This window comes from Asterias amurensis, chromosome 4, assembly GCF_032118995.1.
Source record: "Asterias amurensis chromosome 4, ASM3211899v1".
In the NCBI taxonomy this organism is placed as follows: domain Eukaryota; kingdom Metazoa; phylum Echinodermata; class Asteroidea; order Forcipulatida; family Asteriidae; genus Asterias; species Asterias amurensis.
The window spans coordinates 23,995,468-24,014,428 of NC_092651.1; the positions used below are offsets into that span (position 1 = coordinate 23,995,468).

Sequence of the window (18,961 nt, forward strand, 5' to 3'; positions counted from 1 at the left end):
TTGTTTAGAACGGGACTTGACCTTCCTGCGAGTGTGAGTCTTCAACTTACGTGTCGGCGCTCCATACTGTTGGTGTTCTCACTATTGTATACATATTTCAATTATAGTCGGGACTCTAATTAATATTATGTTCAACTAAAAATTATGAAAATAATTACAGTTAATAATATTTGTCAGTTATTATTAAGATAAAACAGATATGGCAATGCAAACCTGAAGTTATGTTGAGTAATACTTTGGTAATTGGTTGATCACCGGTGAAATAGCTACTTGGAATCCCGGACAACAAGTTAACCCGTTGCAAAATTTATTGTTAGTGTCAGTTCTTAAGGAACTTTTGGTTGTTCTTTTCCTCAAAAACATGGTGGACTAAGGAATAACATTACCTCGATGAAAGTAAAACAAGTTCAACCCCTCCCCGAAAAAGACAACATGACAATGAGACTAAATCTAAGATCTGAGATTCTGGAGCGTGTGTAGGCCACGTGCCGGGCAGAGCCAACTCAGTTTTTTTTTGTACCGTGTAATTACGTACGGCTTCATGTTATAACATGATTGAAGAAAACTCCAAGCCTTGCATTTCCGGTTTGGTGATATACGCCGCAGCGATTGGTCGTCAACAAACAGGAGTAATCTTAATGAATATTCATGAGCATTATTAATCCGCACCTTGTTCAACCAGCAGACTCTCAAAGTTGGGTCTCAAAAACACAAATAATTCACTCAAATTAGAAATATGATAAAGGTATATGATTTCAAAGTGACAATTAGGAAGGGATAATTCATTTTAAAACATTTTTCGAACATCAAAATTCCCCTATTGTCTTTTTTATTGTGAGCGGATTGATAAAGTAGTGCCAATTTTGTCAGCTGTTATTCCACACACACAGTACACATGCATGCACTATGCGTGCAGTACTATGGTATGGGATCTGTTACACAAACACGACACCGCACGGTAAGGCGCTACAACATACGCTGCATGCTGCCTGCCGCCTCCTAGCTCAGTGAAATTTCTGTGTGGCTACTATTGTGAAGTTGAGACTCGGGCCGGACCATTTACGTTTTGAGAACTTACTCGTATTTTTGGATAATTAATGTGCTCTTGGACATTATATCTGCAAAGGAATACACTTAAATGATGCCAGAGATAGTGAGGTAGAGGTACGTATATTTCTTATTTACTGTTATTATTTAAAAACATTTTTTTAACGAAAGTATTAGGAATGTCTCAGGTGCGTGTTGCCAAACGGGTTGGTTTTTGATGGGGCGATCGCGTTGCTCGTGTCATACAGGGCGATGTGTGTTTTGGTCGGTAGGCATGCAAGCATGCGTGCCGTGGAGTCCGTTCTGGCTCGGTAGACAATTAGCAGACAACCATTAGAGTAAGGATTAACATTACCTTTTACACGTATTTATTTAAACCAGATGTTTTATCTATTATGTCATAATGGACATTACAGTATGTAGATTCATATTTCAAACCTGTTTAATTTTGAAATGTTTGTTTAAAGTTGAACTTTGAAGTTTACGAATTTGTATCTTTTTCAATTCTTAGCCCTGTGTTTGTAAAGTTCGAAAACTATTTAGTCATGTAAAGTAACAATAGTAATTGTGTATACACGTGCGCGGTGCTTCGACCAGAAAACCAAAATTAATACGTCTAAAAGGACAACAAAAATACCGAACTTGATCACCACTTTTTACATTTAATAAAAATAATAATCATAATTAAAAATCAATCTAAAGTTTGACTCCTTGTTTTAATGTAAAATGTGAAAAAGTGGTGGTCGGATTTGGGATCTTGCCCACACATTTTACCCATGTTTTTCTCTATTTCACTTATACAAAATTGTTAACAATAATTATATTTCAGATGAATCGTTAAGTATATGGTGTGACTTCAAGTTAATTACAGATTATAATTAATTGTTATTTAAAAATAAATTAAAAAAATTGAATACCCCCTAAAAAAAAACACAAATTAAAAGTTAGTTTTGAAAATATTATGTACGCATCTATCTACCCGGTCGGCCATTATGAGAGTCAAATTGTTTCCAAAGGAGTTGTACTCCCAAACCTTTGGAAATGTTTGTCGCGCAAAGGGGTCAATTATACCTTTGTTTGCTTACCAAGCCCGTCGGGCTGCCTTGAATTAATTTTAAAAACGTTATTCCAAACTCTCATCAAACCTTTTACTTAGTTCTATTCCCTCATATAATAGAGTTTTGGATGAAAATAACCAAGTAAAATATAAGCAATGACTGCGCAAAGAGTTGTGTAATTTTTCAAGCAAAAAGTCACGTTATAGGCCATTCTAAAACACAAATTTTGTTGTACATAATGTCTGAAATGTTAAAATCAAAGGACTGCGATTTTTATATGTGAGCTCATACATTTATTCCTGAACCACCATAATTCATAAAATGCACACAGCTTATTATACAAACAATTTAAAACACTGGATAAATACAGTTTGTCAGACTCGGTTTCAATATCAATCTTAAATTTTCTAAGCAAAGTGTGATGTATCAACACAAATCACCATCTTAAGATGAATCTTAGTGCTTTGTGAAATCGCTCCAGGGTTGTACCATATGAATCGAAGCTGAACCATCCTTGAAAGAAAAATAAATCACAAAGGGGTCTAAGTTACCCTGGAACCTTATAAGTTTAGTTTCCTAACACCACAGTCTATCGGTGTATACAGCCCACGCTAACTTTATTAACAGCCTCCCAAATGTTTCCGTTGCACTGGACCGTAAAAAAAGACTTGCGTTCTTCAAACATTCCTATGCTTCTCTGCAGGAGAGATATCCAATACTCTACCATTGAATGGAAAAGCACTAATGAAGTTTCGTCATATTCGCTTGAATAGAAATCTGTAAGCTAGGGCAATATAAATTCAATTTGTTTGGGAAGCTGACGATGGAAGGAACTAATTCTTATCGGAACTATATAAATATAAAGAGTCAGAATCTACAATTATGGTTCACATCAGCTTGCATTGTTGTTTTTTATGAAAAGGAAAAGTACACATGTAAGTTTAATTTTTTTCTGACTGAATAGATGTTTTGTAAGCAAGGGAACGGTGTCTGAATAGAGACTTGCCCTATACGTACATAACTTGTTTTCATACCAAAGAAGTAGGATAATAATTCACAAGATTATTATAATTTCCAGGGGGCATAAATTGCTCTGCTTTTTCGCACGCAGTTTTAGATATAGGTTAAATTTCAATGAGATTCAAATTTATTGGATTGAGCAATATAAACATTTGAAATTATGTCTCCCATTATGAAGTTGTAAAAACACGCAAAATATTTAAAAAGAAAATAGAAAGGACCACTGAGCCTTGCTCTCTATGGTTGTATCTGAGAAATTTATAAAAAACAAATTATGGTTCTACTCTGATATTTATAAAAAACAATTATAAGAGAAACTAAATGAACTTAGCAAAAACACACACAATATTCTAAACTAAAAAGGAACACGTTGCCTTGGATCGGACGAGTTGGTCTATTAAAAGCGTTTGAAACCGTTTGTTGTGAAATGCGTATGGTTAGAAAGATGTTTTAAAAGTAGAATATTAATGATCCACACGAGTATCACCCGAAACTGCACGGTTTTTCTTTTACGTCGCGAACTATCATGGTCGGCCATTTATGGGAGTCAAAAATTTTGACTCTCATAAATGGCCGACCGGTGTTAGTCGACAGGGTAAAAAGAAAACCACGCAATTTCGAGGCATATTTGTGTAGATCATTGTATTCTACTTTTACAATATCTTTCTAACCATATACATTTTACAACAAACGGTTACAGAACGATTTTCAAAGACCAACTCGACCGATCCAAGGCAACGTGTTCCTTTAACTGTGACACTTTAGACAGTTATAATTTGTGCCAAAGAGAAAATGAAATGAAGTTGCCAAAATTACACACACATTATTTTAAACTGTTTGATTGCAACACTCGGACATTTATAATTAAGAGAAATAAAATTGGAATGCCAGCAGGCAGGCCAGCCTGGACTTATTACATCAGTGAGCCACATTGGCCGCTTAGGCCAGGGTTTACTTGGGCTGCCTGCTATGCGGCTACCTTGCAGTCAACCCATGCCATCAGCCACTGGTGCCTGACTGCTACGCATACTGTGAACACTCATAATGACGCAATAAATTATTACCATTAAAATTGCAGACGGCCTGCTGCAAACTTTCTGTCATTTATATGCAGTTCTAATCATTTGTTCCTAATGAATGTATTTCTTTTAATAGACAACAACGTTGATGTAGATTCTTATTCGAAATTCATTTGTATTTTATAATTTAAAGATACATGTAGGCTGTTACTTTTAGATTGTTAAAATTCTTTTGTACTTTATTTTTCATGTAATAGCTTTTAAGCTATCGTCATAAAGATTTATGCCAACCTTTTCAGAAATTTACAGTCATTGTGACAAATATTTCAATTTATGTAGGAAGCCAACAAGAATTACATTACAATTTTTTTTCCTGAGTTGTTTACTGCTGAATTTCCTCTTTCAAATACTTGTTGAAAACACACTTAACATTAAATCCAACTTTGCTGAGGCTTGATACCAATTGTTATTACAATTTAAGTAGCGTTGGTCAACAGTCCACTTTGTAGCGGTGAGCGTCCCGAGGCAAGCTACGGGTCATTGTCGCTTAAATATTGATCATCGGTAGTAAACAAGATCAGATCTGCACCACTGGCCGTGCTAATCCCCCTGTTTTCCTCACTGCTGCTTTTAGAGCCCCATCAGGATCAATACGATGATTAAACCCCAAAACATCCACAGTATCCAAATTTCAAAAGGGGCATCTTGAAGGAATTTGCATGGGTTTTTCTGGTTGCCATTGGGGCGCTGTGTGCTGTAGGAAGTTGATGCTGTGTCTAGCACCAGGAGGTGGCATTCCCGAATCCTGTTCAATCACGTTTCTGCGTGCTCCCCTCCTACCAATACCTAGAAGTTTTGACTGTGCTCCTGGTTACAAATGGCAAAAGAAATAGTTTGGCCTGAAGCTTTGTGAAAGCTTTGCATATGTGGTTTTTGACCTTTTAACTTGAGGTTTTGTGTAGATTTACTCTAGAATTAAAAATGACGTCATGGAAGTCAAATTTTTTTCCTTCATGGATTAATTTGCGTTGACAAGGTTATCATAGGCCTAAACAGTTTGTTTCAACAACCCCCTCCCCCCTGAAATTAAAACTGATAAAAGTTGTTTAATAAATAAAAGTAAAAAAAAGATCTAGAAAAAAAACGAAGAACAAAAAGAAGGCAAACAAGGGGAACTTCAGTGTATATTAGCTAACTTGTGTGTACAGTTACATTTACTGTGTTTACAATAGGGCTATTAAACACAAACAAAAAACAATTAATTTATTCGTTTTTTTATTGGTAACTCAATGTCAAATTTTCATCTTTAAAGCCCTGGAAAATACAGTTAGCAGTAACTTGGTTGGAAAGGGGAAATGGGAGAGGAAATACTGAGGTTATTAATTACTTCCCCGACAACTCCACATTCTGTGAAGTGTCTTGTTAAATACTAACAATTGTCACCACCAGACTTGCCTGAAGGCTGGGTCTCACTTTATTGGGTCGCTGGGGCCAGCTGATTGCCTGGAGGGACCTAGCCCCCCCCTCCCTTCAACCAACTCATCAAACTGCTACTGTGGTCTGGTTTGGGGTTTGAAGTTGCCAGTGCTTGTTAGAGGGGAGGTGTTGTAAAAGCAACATTTGTTTAATTGATTGCTTGAAGGGTTTTAGTTCTGAAAGTGAAATTTAGAGTTTTGGGTAATTTGAGGTGACCCTCTTTGTGCAAAAAGAGGTAGGAGCACTGAGATTATTCATGCAGGTGCAAAACTGTGGTCAGCTTGGGTCATGCCCTGGTATGTGATATGTGATCTATACACACATGTAAATTTAATGATTTATCAGTACTATTTTCAGAGTTTTTAAGGACTATTATAAATGCTAGAAAAAAAAATCACATTTTAATTTTGTCCTCGCCTTTGTATGTCGTTTCAGGTTCCATTTGATGGTGTTAAGTTCACCAGTGTAGCCATGGCAATCAAGATGGCGCACATTCATCCAGCCATTTTGCTGGTCTTCACTGTCTTCTTTGCCGTCGTACGGACAACCAATGCGCAGGAGGCAACGTCCCCTCAAAATTTTCACTTCACAAAGCCCGTCTACGATGCCAGCATTCCTGAAAATGCGCCAGTCAGGACATACATCCTTACAGAACCAAAGACAGGCATCTATGTTCCCCTTGATTCTGCCATTACTGGTGTGAAGTATACTATTGAAAGCGAAACCAGGCTCTTCAGGGCAGCAGACGAAAGAGTTGGTGACTTTTATTTTCTCAGAATTCGCACTGTCCCGTGTAAGAGCAAAGACGACTCCTGCTCAAGCGTTATCAACAGGGAGCAGAAATCAGAATATCGACTGCAGGTAAAAGCTGTTGGTCGCATGCCTGGCCAGGCTTCACTTGTTGCTTACACAGATATGGTCGTTACAGTTACTGATGTCAATGACCAACGGCCGTTATTTTTGGAGTCTGAATATTCAGTCGATGTTGCCGAGGATATTCCAATACAGAGCAGCATTACAACTGTGGAAGCCACTGATGCAGATTCGGGAACAAATGGCGAGGTGTACTACAGCTTCAAGAAGCCGACAGACCAGTTTGCCATTCATCCAACAAGTGGGGTGGTAACTCTCACAAGACAACTTGATTACAAGGTGGTGCAGAACTACCGTCTCGTCATCATTGCCAGGGACAGAGGAATGATGCCATACAACATGGCATCTCCTTTTGAGACAACCTTATGGATACAAGTTCAAGAGGTGAACAAGCATGCACCGCTGATGACTATTCAGACACAATCACAACTGTCTAAAAACAGTGATATTGGCACCATTTTTGCCAGCATCACTGTCAGCGATGATGACGATGGAACCAATGGGCAGGTGAACGATGTCCGCATAGTTGAGGGAGACCCCGATGGGTATTTTGCAGTCGCTAACGAAGGAGGCAGCTTTCACATCAAGACACAAGGACTCTTCAAGCAGGCATCGCCCGGTCATTTCAATCTGACGGTCGTAGCATCTGATCAAGGAAGCCCGCCAAAGACAACAACCCAGATCATCCCAGTTGAGATATCAGGATCGTACAGTCATGCGATGTTCTTCCGGAGTCCACTGATGAACACCTCCGTCTCTGAATTTGTCCCAATCAACACCCCACTCATAAGCGTAACGCCTGAAAAGATGGACCAGAGCATCGCAGTTAGCTATGTCCTGGCTGACAGCAAGTCTCCTGTTTTCATTATCAATGAGCACACAGGGTTCATTACTTTGAATCAGGAGCTGGATCGGGAAACCAAGAGTGTGTACAACATTACAGTCTTTGCTAACGTACAGGAGAGCCAAGCTATTGCGCATGTTGTGGTGTATGTATTGGATGCCAACGACAATGCTCCATTGTTTGACCAGGACATGTATGAGGTTGACCTTCAGGAGAATATGCCCATCAACTACCCTGTTATGCAATTAACTGCTCGGGATGCAGATATAGGCGAAAATGGCTTCATTTCTTACAGCTTGGCCAACATGAATCCAGTTCCGTTTACGATTGACCACATGACGGGTTTCATCAACACGAGTAAGATTTTGGATTTCGAGACGATGAGGCGAGAATACAGACTGCGTGTCAGGGCTTCAGATTGGGGGTTTCCGTATCGCCGTGAATCTGAAATTGTTGTGACTATCCATCTCAAGAATATCAACGATAATCGACCGCAGTTTGAGAAGATAGACTGCGTTGGGACAATATCTCGCACCCTGCCTGCCGGCCAATTCATCGATGTGATTTCTGCCATTGATTTTGATGGAGATGAGAGAGTATTAAGCATTGTTTCTGGCAACCCTGGTGATCTGTTCGAATTGCACCCCTCCTCTGGAAACCTTACCCTCAGAAGGCGCATCGAAGATACAGACGGACAGTTTTATAGTCTTCGTATCAGGGCTAGCGACGGACAGGGTTCCAATAGTTACATGTTCACCAACATCAGCATCAACAACAATCGCAACGTCAAGTCTGGTGGACACATGAGAGATTCCAAGGTGCGGTGCAAGTCCACAACTGCTCTGGAAGATATAAAAGATCTTCTCCGCCGTAAGATAGAGGATGACCGCCTCTCTGAGTCGATCCCAGACGTTGATTTCTCTGAGCTGTACAACGCCAACCACCACCAGCCTCAATTTGACGTTGATTTCCCATCAATTATCTCAGTCCCGGAAGATGCGGCAGTTGGAAGTGAAGTTGTCCAGGTTTTGGCATCAGACAGCGATCCAGGTTTTAATGGTAAAATTATATACGCCATCTCTGCTGGGAACACTGGTTCTCATTTTAGAATTAATTATGAGACTGGTTTGCTGGAAATTCTGAGACCACTCGACCGGGAGCAGTTTTCTAACTACGAACTAACAATAAAAGTATCTGATCTGGGACAACCACGGAACACGGAGAAACATCACATCACTATCAATGTTGAGGATGTTAACGATAATGCTCCAGAGTTTGATCAGATGGAATACAGCGTCGAACTATCAGAGGACACTGAAACAGGCACAGTGTTTCTTGCTGTTCATGCTAGCGATCGGGACATTGGCCGCAACATGGACGTTCGCTACAGCATTGTGAGTGACTCCCCAAATTTTGCCATCAACAGCGGTACCGGTGAGCTGCGTGTCACCAAACCCCTTGATCGCGAAACGATTGCCGTTCACGAGATTAGAGTCCAAGCCAGCGACATGTCTCCTGATAACCCATTGTTTAGCATTGCAGTAGTGAGGGTTGCCGTTCTGGACATTAATGACAATCCACCGCAATGCATGCGCCAGATTTACAGCGTCAATATGCGAGAGGACCTTCCGATCGGCACAGTCCTGATGACCGTTCAGGCTGTTGACCCAGACTTCGGGCCAAATGGTCTGGTCACCTTTAGTATTGAGGACGATATTGCCAGCATATTCAGTATTGACCGAGACTACGGAACGATGCGTCTGATCTCGGACTTAGACTTTGAATCCAAACAGACGTATGATATCTTGATCAACCTCCAGGACCAAGGCTCTCCCGCCAACAGTTCTCAGTGTCACGTCTTTGTTCAGGTTATAGATGTTAATGAGAACAGACACCACCCAGCCTTTAGAAACTTTTACGCTAAGGGATCTGTACTGGAGAATGCAACAATTGGATCTTCTGTTATGACAGTGACTACAGTGGACTTTGATACAGGCATGGATGGATTTGTGACTTACTCAATCCGGGATGGTACTGGGCTTGGATGGTTTACTATTGATGACAGAGGTGAGTCAAATTTTTCTCTTTTATAATTTTAATGTTTTAAGGGGAACTTGCTCCAACAGAGTATTGAACACCCCCAATCCCCCCCCCCTCCAATAAAAAACAAGAAAAATCACCCCCCCCCAAAAAAAAAAAAATAAATAAATAAAAATAACAACAGTAGAAATGTATAAAATTGTGTTCCTTTTTCAATAGAACTTGTATTCAAACACATTAATTAGTTGGTAGGACATGTCACCACAAAAGATTTGTCTCTCCTTAACAACACTCCATCATGTGTCATCCTCTGTCCTCCTCGCAAGAAATTTGATCTGGGGAACCTCCCGCTGTCGCGTCCTGCATCCATTCAACACATCCACACAGTACGCTGGATCTATTTCATGCACCAAATCGGACCTAATAACACTGCCGATGTAAGCCAATATCTCGCTAGGGATGCACAAGCCTTTTCATGCATGGACGTGTTCATTTGTCATTTATTGACTTGGAAATTGTCCCGGTGGATTCGATTGCAGTTTGATGGAAACGCAGCTTGACACCTAACACGTTTTAGAGAGAGGAAATTTAGTGTTCTTTTGCAGAAATTTCTGAAGGTTTTTTCAGGTGGTTGTTAGCAATATTTGATCACTTCATAATTGTCATTTATAGTCTCTATTATATTGTTGTAACTTTCAATACAAGTTTAAACAACTCTAAGAAACGTCTGGTACAAGTATAAAGTTACATTATCAGTATCAGTAGCTGTACATAAATTAGATAGGAACATAAATTAATTTATTTAATTTGGGGTTGTACCAAGATTTGAACACTGTGACCTCAAGGTTTTATGTGCTGGCGCTTAACCAACTGAAATATCTACCCCTAATGTTGACGGTCTCCCTATTTTGTCCGCATCTTTGTTTGGTGATGCCAGTCAGAAAGACACATTGGACACTTAAAATAAATCTATTAATTAGTTTCTGTTATTTTGGCCTTTAAATATTGTTTAAACTGTTTATCAGTCTGCGCTACTGTTGTCTAATCTATTGAAGGTTGGAGAGAGGTTACTGACCAACATTCAGTTCAAAGCACATCAGGCTGCCATTGATTGCTTTTTCCTGATTAAAATGTTGCCTCGGTATTCATGGTATACCTTGTAATCATTGGAGCGACTGTAGATTCTAGAATCCACAGGAGCCCTGGGTTATCGCACAATGGTGACTCACCCTCAGTCAGTCCCCTCTGAACTGCTGCTGATAAATACAAACCTGAACCACCTCAAATAGTGCAGTTGATTTGAATATGAATGCCAGCGCTTTAGCACGGAGTGCTCTTGGTGGGGCAGTAACATCACATGCTCTGGGCATCACATTACAAGCCCCCGGACACACTTCATAGTCTACTGGGTGCGTTTGGGGATAATCAAATTCGGGAATAATCAGGTCTTTTTAAGTGTTACTGTTCCGAATCCCCATAGGATGATTACAGGTTGGGATGCATAATGTGACTGGTTAGAAGGAAGTGTCTTTATATGAGGATGTGTTATAATGTGACAGATGGGCGGTCAATGTGACAGTTTTTGGTTAATGTAAGATCACTTCCCTTATCATGAGATTTTAATCAAATTCATGCATGAAGGAGATAGATATCGTGACAGGTCCACATTGAGCACACAGGTGGTGCCATGCTCCATGGGGAGAGCCATGTCCTAGCCGATATTTAATGATACACGGCCATGTTTCACTTGAACCAGTTCCAAGGTTTGCTGGCCGGCAGGACCCTGGAAACCCGCATTCCCAGATGTTTCATTTGCAGGAATTGTGATGTAAATGAAGACAAATCCAACGACTAAATACCCAAGGGCTGATGGTAATTCGCTCTTTATAGTTGGTGGGCAAAGAAACCATTTCAATACCTAGCTGGCATTGGTTTTTTTATTCACGGTCTTTGACAAAAAGAGAAAAGAACAAAAGAAACAAATGAAATAGGGTCCATAATAGAGTCAAGAAAAAAAACCTTTCAGTATGGAATCGTAAGGTGTTATTAAACTTTCTATAAATAACACATTAGATGTACTTTAAAAGTCTGACAAAAAGTAAAATTTCCAACCTTGATCGCTTACGCTAATATGATAATTGTGGGTGATTTGTTAGTTTGAAAGCTTAAATTGGCTCACTTTTTTTTATCGAGTTAAGATTTATGCTAAAATGTGATTTATTTTTAAATGGGGAGTTGGGAACCAAAGGTGGATGGGAATGAGGAATTACTCACAAAGCGAAAATGTGTCACAATTCACGCTTGTGTCAAAACAAATTTTTGATTCAAAGATTTAAAAGAGCTCTTACACTTGTCATAACCATTTCAGTTTTTATCATCTGCTATTGTAATCCCGAAGTCAACTTTTATGATTTGTTGTCCTTCGTTGTCTATCTATTCGATTGTCTAAATGAAGAACTTGTTTTGTTCAAATTTGTTATCAGCCACATGAAGGGCCGGCCACCCTTGTCAAAATTTTTCGCATTTTATTTGGTAGTAAACCAGTACAATCATAAAGTCTATATTGACTAGGATTATACATGTATACTGCAATACAGTTGAAACAAACACGCAACCACACCCATATTAAAGTCACTACACATAACCCTAATACCCTATGCTGGGTTCTTTCACAATCTAACAAAATCCAATGCCATATTGTACTATAGTTATAAAATAAAAACCCAAACCCTTTAGAAATTGGAATTTTACTTAAGAGGAAAAATTGCTATGGGTATTTTTATTTTTTGAAAATTCTGTATACAGACTGTACAAAAATGAGTGTATATCACAGAAAAATAGTCTTTGTTCAATTTGCGTACTAGACTTGCACAGTCTTTTCAAAATCGAACTACTTCATCGTCTGTAATAATAACGTAATAATGGAGTGTAGAAAACCATGAACAGAATTTGAAACATGTAATCAGTTGCTCAAATGCACTCCAAAGTTAATTAAAAATTTGCCGTGTCTTTACACTGCTTGTTTGCTGATTTTACGATACAGCTGATTACCATCTCGACAGAGTGTGAAATATGTAGCAAAACTACTTATCTTAGAAACACATCTGGTTCAATTGGTTTCCAAAGAGCTTTTACTTCTTGAATTTTGCCCGTGGCTGTAATTTAACATCAGACTAGCAAGATCTGTTTATTTTTTTTTCTCTTGCTTCAATTGTTTAATTTGCATTTATGTAGAGCATGGTATTTGATTGACTATTACACAATTCAATCTTTTTTTGAAATATCACTGTGCAAAAGTGGCAATGTAACTTGAATTAAAATCAGTTAAATTTTTATTCAGTGTTTTTTTCTCTCTTTTAATTGTTGAAAAGATATGAAATTTACATTGGTCACTCTATGTTATTATAACCCTCAGCCCACGATAAAAAGCAAATACCATGCAACAAAATAATACACAAACTACCCTGCTGTTTTACTAATTGTACTAAATATTTATCATGATGAGAGGTTTTATTTCAAAACAGGACATTATTGATAAGCTTCTCTTTGAATGTAGTGCTGTAAGTGTTGTTATTTATTACACATAATAAATTTACACACCTTGAGTGTCACAGATATGCTTCCAAATTCACACAAAACATTTCATAATGTGGGGTTATTGTTGATAGAAAAACTTAAAAACAAGTTTGAGATTATGGTTCAGGAATTGAGAATGATACTAAACGCAATCATAACTCTGCGTTCTTAAGTCAGGGATCACAGTCAACTGCAATGGAATGTTTGTTTTATGACTGGTTTTCAATACATGAAGGGTTGCGACATTTTGTGCAGTTGGTATGGTTTTCATTGGTATGTCGGCTATTCCAGATTAGGGCAGGGTGTTTAACTTCGCCTTAGAGATAACCGCTTCGCAAGTGATACTGTCGTAAAATTCTCGGGACATTTTCTAGTGAGAGCATCAACTAAAGCCATCAACCACATCCTTTTTCCTGTTGATGATTTTAAAGCATGATATAATTCAAAACAAATCGGCAATAAATGCGCAAAGACCGCAAAGACGTCACATTTTTATTGCTTCTTATTTGAAATTTGGATTTTCCAAGAATATGAAGTCATGTAAAATTCCTGGACGTGTTAGCAACACCCTTTTATTCAGTTTCTAAAGTATGATAATTCGTAATAAAATGGCATCATCGGCACAAAGGCGTCACATTTATATTGCTTCTCTTTTGAAATTTGGATTTCCCAAGAGTATGTCAAATCATTCTGAGAAATTTGAATAGAGATAACTGCAGTTATTTGCAAGTGATGCTGTCGTAAAAATGTTTTTTAAATTTATTTATATAAAAAAACCTATTATTGTTACATTAAAATGTTGATTTTCCATGAGCGTATGAAAAAAAAATCATGCTGATAAATTGGAGAATTATCAAACTCATTTGCTCAGTGTCCCAAGGACTCAATTATAAATATTAATTTCTTTGATTTTTACTTTTTCAAGTGTTGATGTTTGAATGAGTTCTTTGTTGCTTTAGTAATGAGCTTAACGAGATATCAGTCTGGTAATTTGTTTTAACCAGTTCCTTCAGTAGCGCCATTGTTGGTTTACTGGTTCATTGGTCACTGCCAATTTTGCAATTTACTCCCTTGAATGGTCAATTTTGGGCCGGAGCCCTGGTCTGTTGTTCAGGCGTTGGTCCTAGCACCTAGCCTTGGGTACTGACTGTTTAATTTAAGCCTTTTTGTATCAGGTGTTTCGTGTCTGGTCAAGGTGATCTTTTGACCGAGGGGAAAAAGATGAAATTACGAAACGCAGAAATTGATCGGTTAAGACATGATGCATCTCTGTTGGAGTTTGTTGTCAACCCTCAAGGGATGATTGAAACCCATCAATCGGATCAAATCTAGATATTAATAATAAACAGTTTTATGTAGCATAAAAACCTGATAAAAGATGTTTGATTTTGAGACCTCAAATTCTAAATCTAAGGTCTCAAAATCAAGTTTTTGGAAAATTACTTTCTCGAAAACAATGTTTTATACTATCAACCTCTCCCCATTATTGATGATTTGCCAAATCCCATTTTTTTTTGCAAATTGCTAGATGTATGTACATGGAACTTTAAAGGAAATGCAGGAAACATATTTTTATAATGATGTATTTACAGAAATAAAGTTGAATTCCAACAGGGGTGGGGTTGCACCGAAACACCCAGACAGTTTGTCTTGTTGCCTTTCATACATGTAGATCTAATTAATCAAACTGAATTTTCACCATTTCAAGAACTACATGTACATCATTCATCATCACACTAAACTTACAAATCATTTTATTAATTTTCCTTTTTATTCTTCCTCTTGAGTTCAATGGCAATAATTTACACATCGTATTTCTCATCTGCGAAGCAGATGTTGCCAGTACAGTTCCATCAGTGCGCTCATGTGTACATCTACATCAAGGACATTTGAACGGATATTTCCCGGATATGACAAACTAACGGACCGTTGCGTGGTCATGAAAAATATATTTCGATAACCGATGATGCGCTGTGTTGAACGGTGTCATTCGTGTGTTCCACATATTATACACTCCCATGCAAGTTTGCAAATCAGTCATTGTGCAAGTTGATGAAATCTTGGGCTACTTTTCACAGGTGTTTTATCATTTTGTCAAGGATTAGAAAGAAATGCTGTCTAAAGCTGTTATGAAACTCATGCACATCAAAGTTGCATGGTCTGATGGTTGTCGACACTGGACCTTTAATAGATTGGAAGGCTTCCTTGTCCTTGTACATCAAATCAGGGGGTAGAAATATCCATTTTGTGTTGATGGAACATCTTGAAGACTTTCATACAGTTTGTCTTGAGCGTTCGCTAATTTCTGTGTGGACAAAAGTTTGCTTACAAACCCCCAGATCCATGTGAGAAAGTTTCTTTCGAAGGTGATGATGTCATTTGAACACATTGACCTTGTAAACAAAATTCTCAGCATCCTTCCTTTTCAATGTCTATAGGTCAAAAAGAAAAAATTGTACAACTGGTACCACACTCATTTTACTGTTTAGCACAGATGCTTGCTAAGCAGTATTTTCTGCTAAAGCAGCTTAAATTGGGCCTTGTCTTGCAGAACAACGTCCCCATGGACACCCTAATCTACGATTTCTTGGGGAAAGTGCCCCACCATCTCATTGTCAGGCCGCTGCTCAAATTGAGGACTTGGTATGGTTTTATGACTTTAACTTCACAAGTATCAATGTCATAAGGCATAGCAATGCTCTATAATATCAACCTTTGGTATTTCATATAATACATACAGCGTCTTCCAGATTGCGTGGAATTAATGCGTGGGATTCCTTACTCAGTGACTGTGAAACTTTAATTTGGAATGCAGATGCAATGAAGCACAAAAAAAAAAATCGAACCTCTTTTACAATTCACCAGTGCTGTAATGCACTGCATCTTTTCCCCACTGCTAGTGCAAATATGCATGCAGTCAAAAAGAGGCTTGGAAGGAAAGATAGTCCGGTGCCTTATTAAGCATTACAATTCATCACCTGTAATCAGAATTGTGTATACAGGGCACCAGGCGTATAAGGTCTTACTGAATTTTATCTTTGATCATAGAATATGAAGCTTGAAATCAGATCGCTGTTGTGAAATATCCTGGAATTTGTGATTTTTATTTGGAGTCGGATTAAACCCTGGAATGTTATTTTACCTTTGTGAGCACTGTCACCACTGTGGCTTATAAGATTGAGTCAGGGCTTGTTGCAAGGTTGATAAAGAGCAAGTAAAATGAAAGTTAAACATCATTTGCCCACGTGTTGTAAAGTTGGTTCAGAAAGTTCATCAGGAAATTCAGTGCCAAAATAAAAAATATAAGCCCTCAGTCATTTTCCAATGTGTACAGTGGAGTCCTTTGAAAAAAAAAGCGGAGTCCTTTGAAAAAAAAAAAAAGCTTTTCAAAACTGAAAATCCAGTCTTATTTTTTTACATTTTTGACATAAGAGGGAAAAAGATGCTGTCTTTTGTCCCAGCTTTGTGGTCTATGAATGGATGTTCATGGATGGATAGCCAAGGATTCCCAGGAATTCGGCAAAATCAAAAGATACAGAAAGAATAAAGGAACAGACTATAGATGTCAGCTCAACCCAGACAGGACCCTGTGGAATTACAAAGCTTTGGGACAATTAATAGTCCAGGGAACAAAAGAGAACCCAGAGTTGACTGATTGACTTGATACTGTCCTTTTCTTTGTGCAAAATTTTCCTGTTTTGGTGTTTTAAAAGAAATTCAATCAATTTATCATGAGACGAGTTGTCCTATTCAGACATTAATCTGAATATTTCCTCCAAAAGTTCATCTGTGAAGGGATGTGTACCCACTACAAACTTATTTTCAAAAGACTCCATTTACTGTTAGTACATTATACATTCCAAATACTCGCACACTAAACATTTTGCCCATCTTTTTGTGCAAACATTCCACGTCTAATGAAGCTTGTTGTTTGTGTAGAAAAAAATAATACATGGACTCCTTTAACTTGTTAACAACTGACAACCCATTCTTCTGAGAAGTGTACAAATGCGTGCAATTGTCGCTTCTCCAATAAAAAAACAACAACATGGACTTTGCACTCACAATGTTTCCATGAATAACAAACCCATTCATGGATGAGGAAATGTTCTATTCCCCAGTTTTGAACTCCAGTCTTTTGTTATCCAGCAAGAGGTAAACAATACCTCAGCAGCCTCTCACTTGACAGGCAAACACCTCAAAGTGTGGACCTGGGCGCTATTGTCTTACCATTGTCCGACCATTCTATTGTTATGTCTGTAATGAGGTGAAGTGAAAGAGAATTTACTCCGCTATTGTGTTTCAACCTTCTGATTGGAGCATGCATGAATGCAATTTGTTTACTGTCTGTGCACTCCGGGCTCTTTTTTTATTTTCCCCCCTGTGACCTAACGACAGCGGTTCGTTCTTTCTTTCGCGTTCTGCAATCAATAATTTGTTTGATTGTCAACTATTCTGATGTTACTGATGAAGTGATGATAATAAATAGACAATAAAAGCATGGGCGAGACTTCTCGGCTGTCAACAATTCAACGAAAAATCGGGTCCCGTGGAAGTGAGTTCTCCTTATTACTCCTTTCATGAATGACAAACGATTGTTTTGAAATTGAACACACTGTTTATTATACAGTTTAATCCAAGACCCTTCTAAAATCAACATTTATTGTCAAGGCGTGGAATGATTATCACCACTGGCATTGAAATCAGTCCATTGTGTAAATCTTTTTTGCTACGTAAGCTTTCCATAGAAATCTCCAGGAAATTTTGGTTTTCATATGTTGAATGTTCCAGGGGTTACTCCTGGTCAAGCCAACATGAAACCTTGAGGTGGGATGCATGTATGTAATGCTGGCCAGGACAGTGTCCTTCGAATGACACAGAGCTGTCAGAAGTGGAGTATTGTCCATCTATAAATGAGTACGATGCTAAGCCTAGGAGATGACAGCTCAAACGGTGTGAATACCACAATCTGTAACCCTTAATCTGAAATAATGAGTAGGAATATTATTTGGGTTGCATGTGCGATTGAGGGGGGGAGAGCGGGGTTATTTCAGGTCTTTGTAGAATCATCTTTGTTGGGGGCAATTAAAAATAAAGTGTTTGGAAAGTGATGACACTGCGAGTCTTGTGGGGGAATTGAAGCGGGAAGAAGGGATGTTTCTTTCACAAGGTTTGGATTAGGTGAATTTGTGAAGATTCTTACACAAACTGTTTAAAGGCTGTGGACACTATGGTAATTGTCAAAGACTAGCCTTCACAGCTGGTGTACATGTATCTCAACATATGCATAAAATAACAAACCTGTGAAAATTTGAGCTCAATCGGTCATCGAACTTGCGAGATATCAATGAAAGAAAAACACCCTTGTCACACGAAGGTGTGTACTGTGTGTGTTTAGATGGTTGGTTTCGAGACCTCAAAATAAAATTTGTGGAAAATTACTTCTTTCTCGAAAACTATGGCACTTAAGAGGGTGCCGTTTCTCACAATGTTTTATACCATCAACCTCTCCCTATTTCTCGTCACCAAGAGAGGTTTTATGCTAATAATTATTTTGAGTAATTACCAATAGTGTCCACTGCCTTTAAAGTGTTTCCCTCAAGAAGCTGAGGATGTACACATATAAGGGATTCTTGAATTGAAGACTCTGTTTGGTTATGGATAGTGCACACTTTGCTGAAATGTTGTCAGTCAAAAATTTAGTGTAGTTTGATGCACTGAGCCTTTAAGTCTACAAACCTGCAAAATGATGTTAAAGGGAAGGTATATGTCTGGTAATCAGTGTTAAATTTAACGACAATAAAAACTTACTTGGAAGTACAGCAGCTTTCGATAGAGTAAAGCAATTTGAGAATCGTTTCACTTCATAGTAATACGGAAAAAGATAACAGTTTTATCCACCAAAATTTGGATCTGAGAAACGTGAGTGTCAGAAAAGTAAGTTTGTTGTTGTAAAATCTAAACAATCAAACAGTTCAAAAACCAAAGGTATACCAATACTTTTCCTT

General features: G+C 38.2%; 1 protein-coding gene across 2 annotated transcripts in view; it reads left to right on the forward strand.

Annotated features, from left to right (window-relative positions):
• Positions 1-935: 935 nt before the first annotated feature.
• The window catches only part of LOC139935815 (protocadherin Fat 1-like), a 123,400-nt gene continuing 105,374 nt past the window's right edge, over positions 936-18,961 (forward strand). For both annotated transcript variants that reach the window (XM_071930412.1, XM_071930413.1), the window contains exons 1-2: positions 936-1,164; positions 6,056-9,404. In XM_071930412.1, the coding sequence (XP_071786513.1) occupies positions 6,092-9,404 (3,313 nt within the window). In that variant the 5' untranslated portion in view covers positions 936-1,164; positions 6,056-6,091. The remainder of the gene's footprint in view (positions 1,165-6,055; positions 9,405-18,961) is intronic.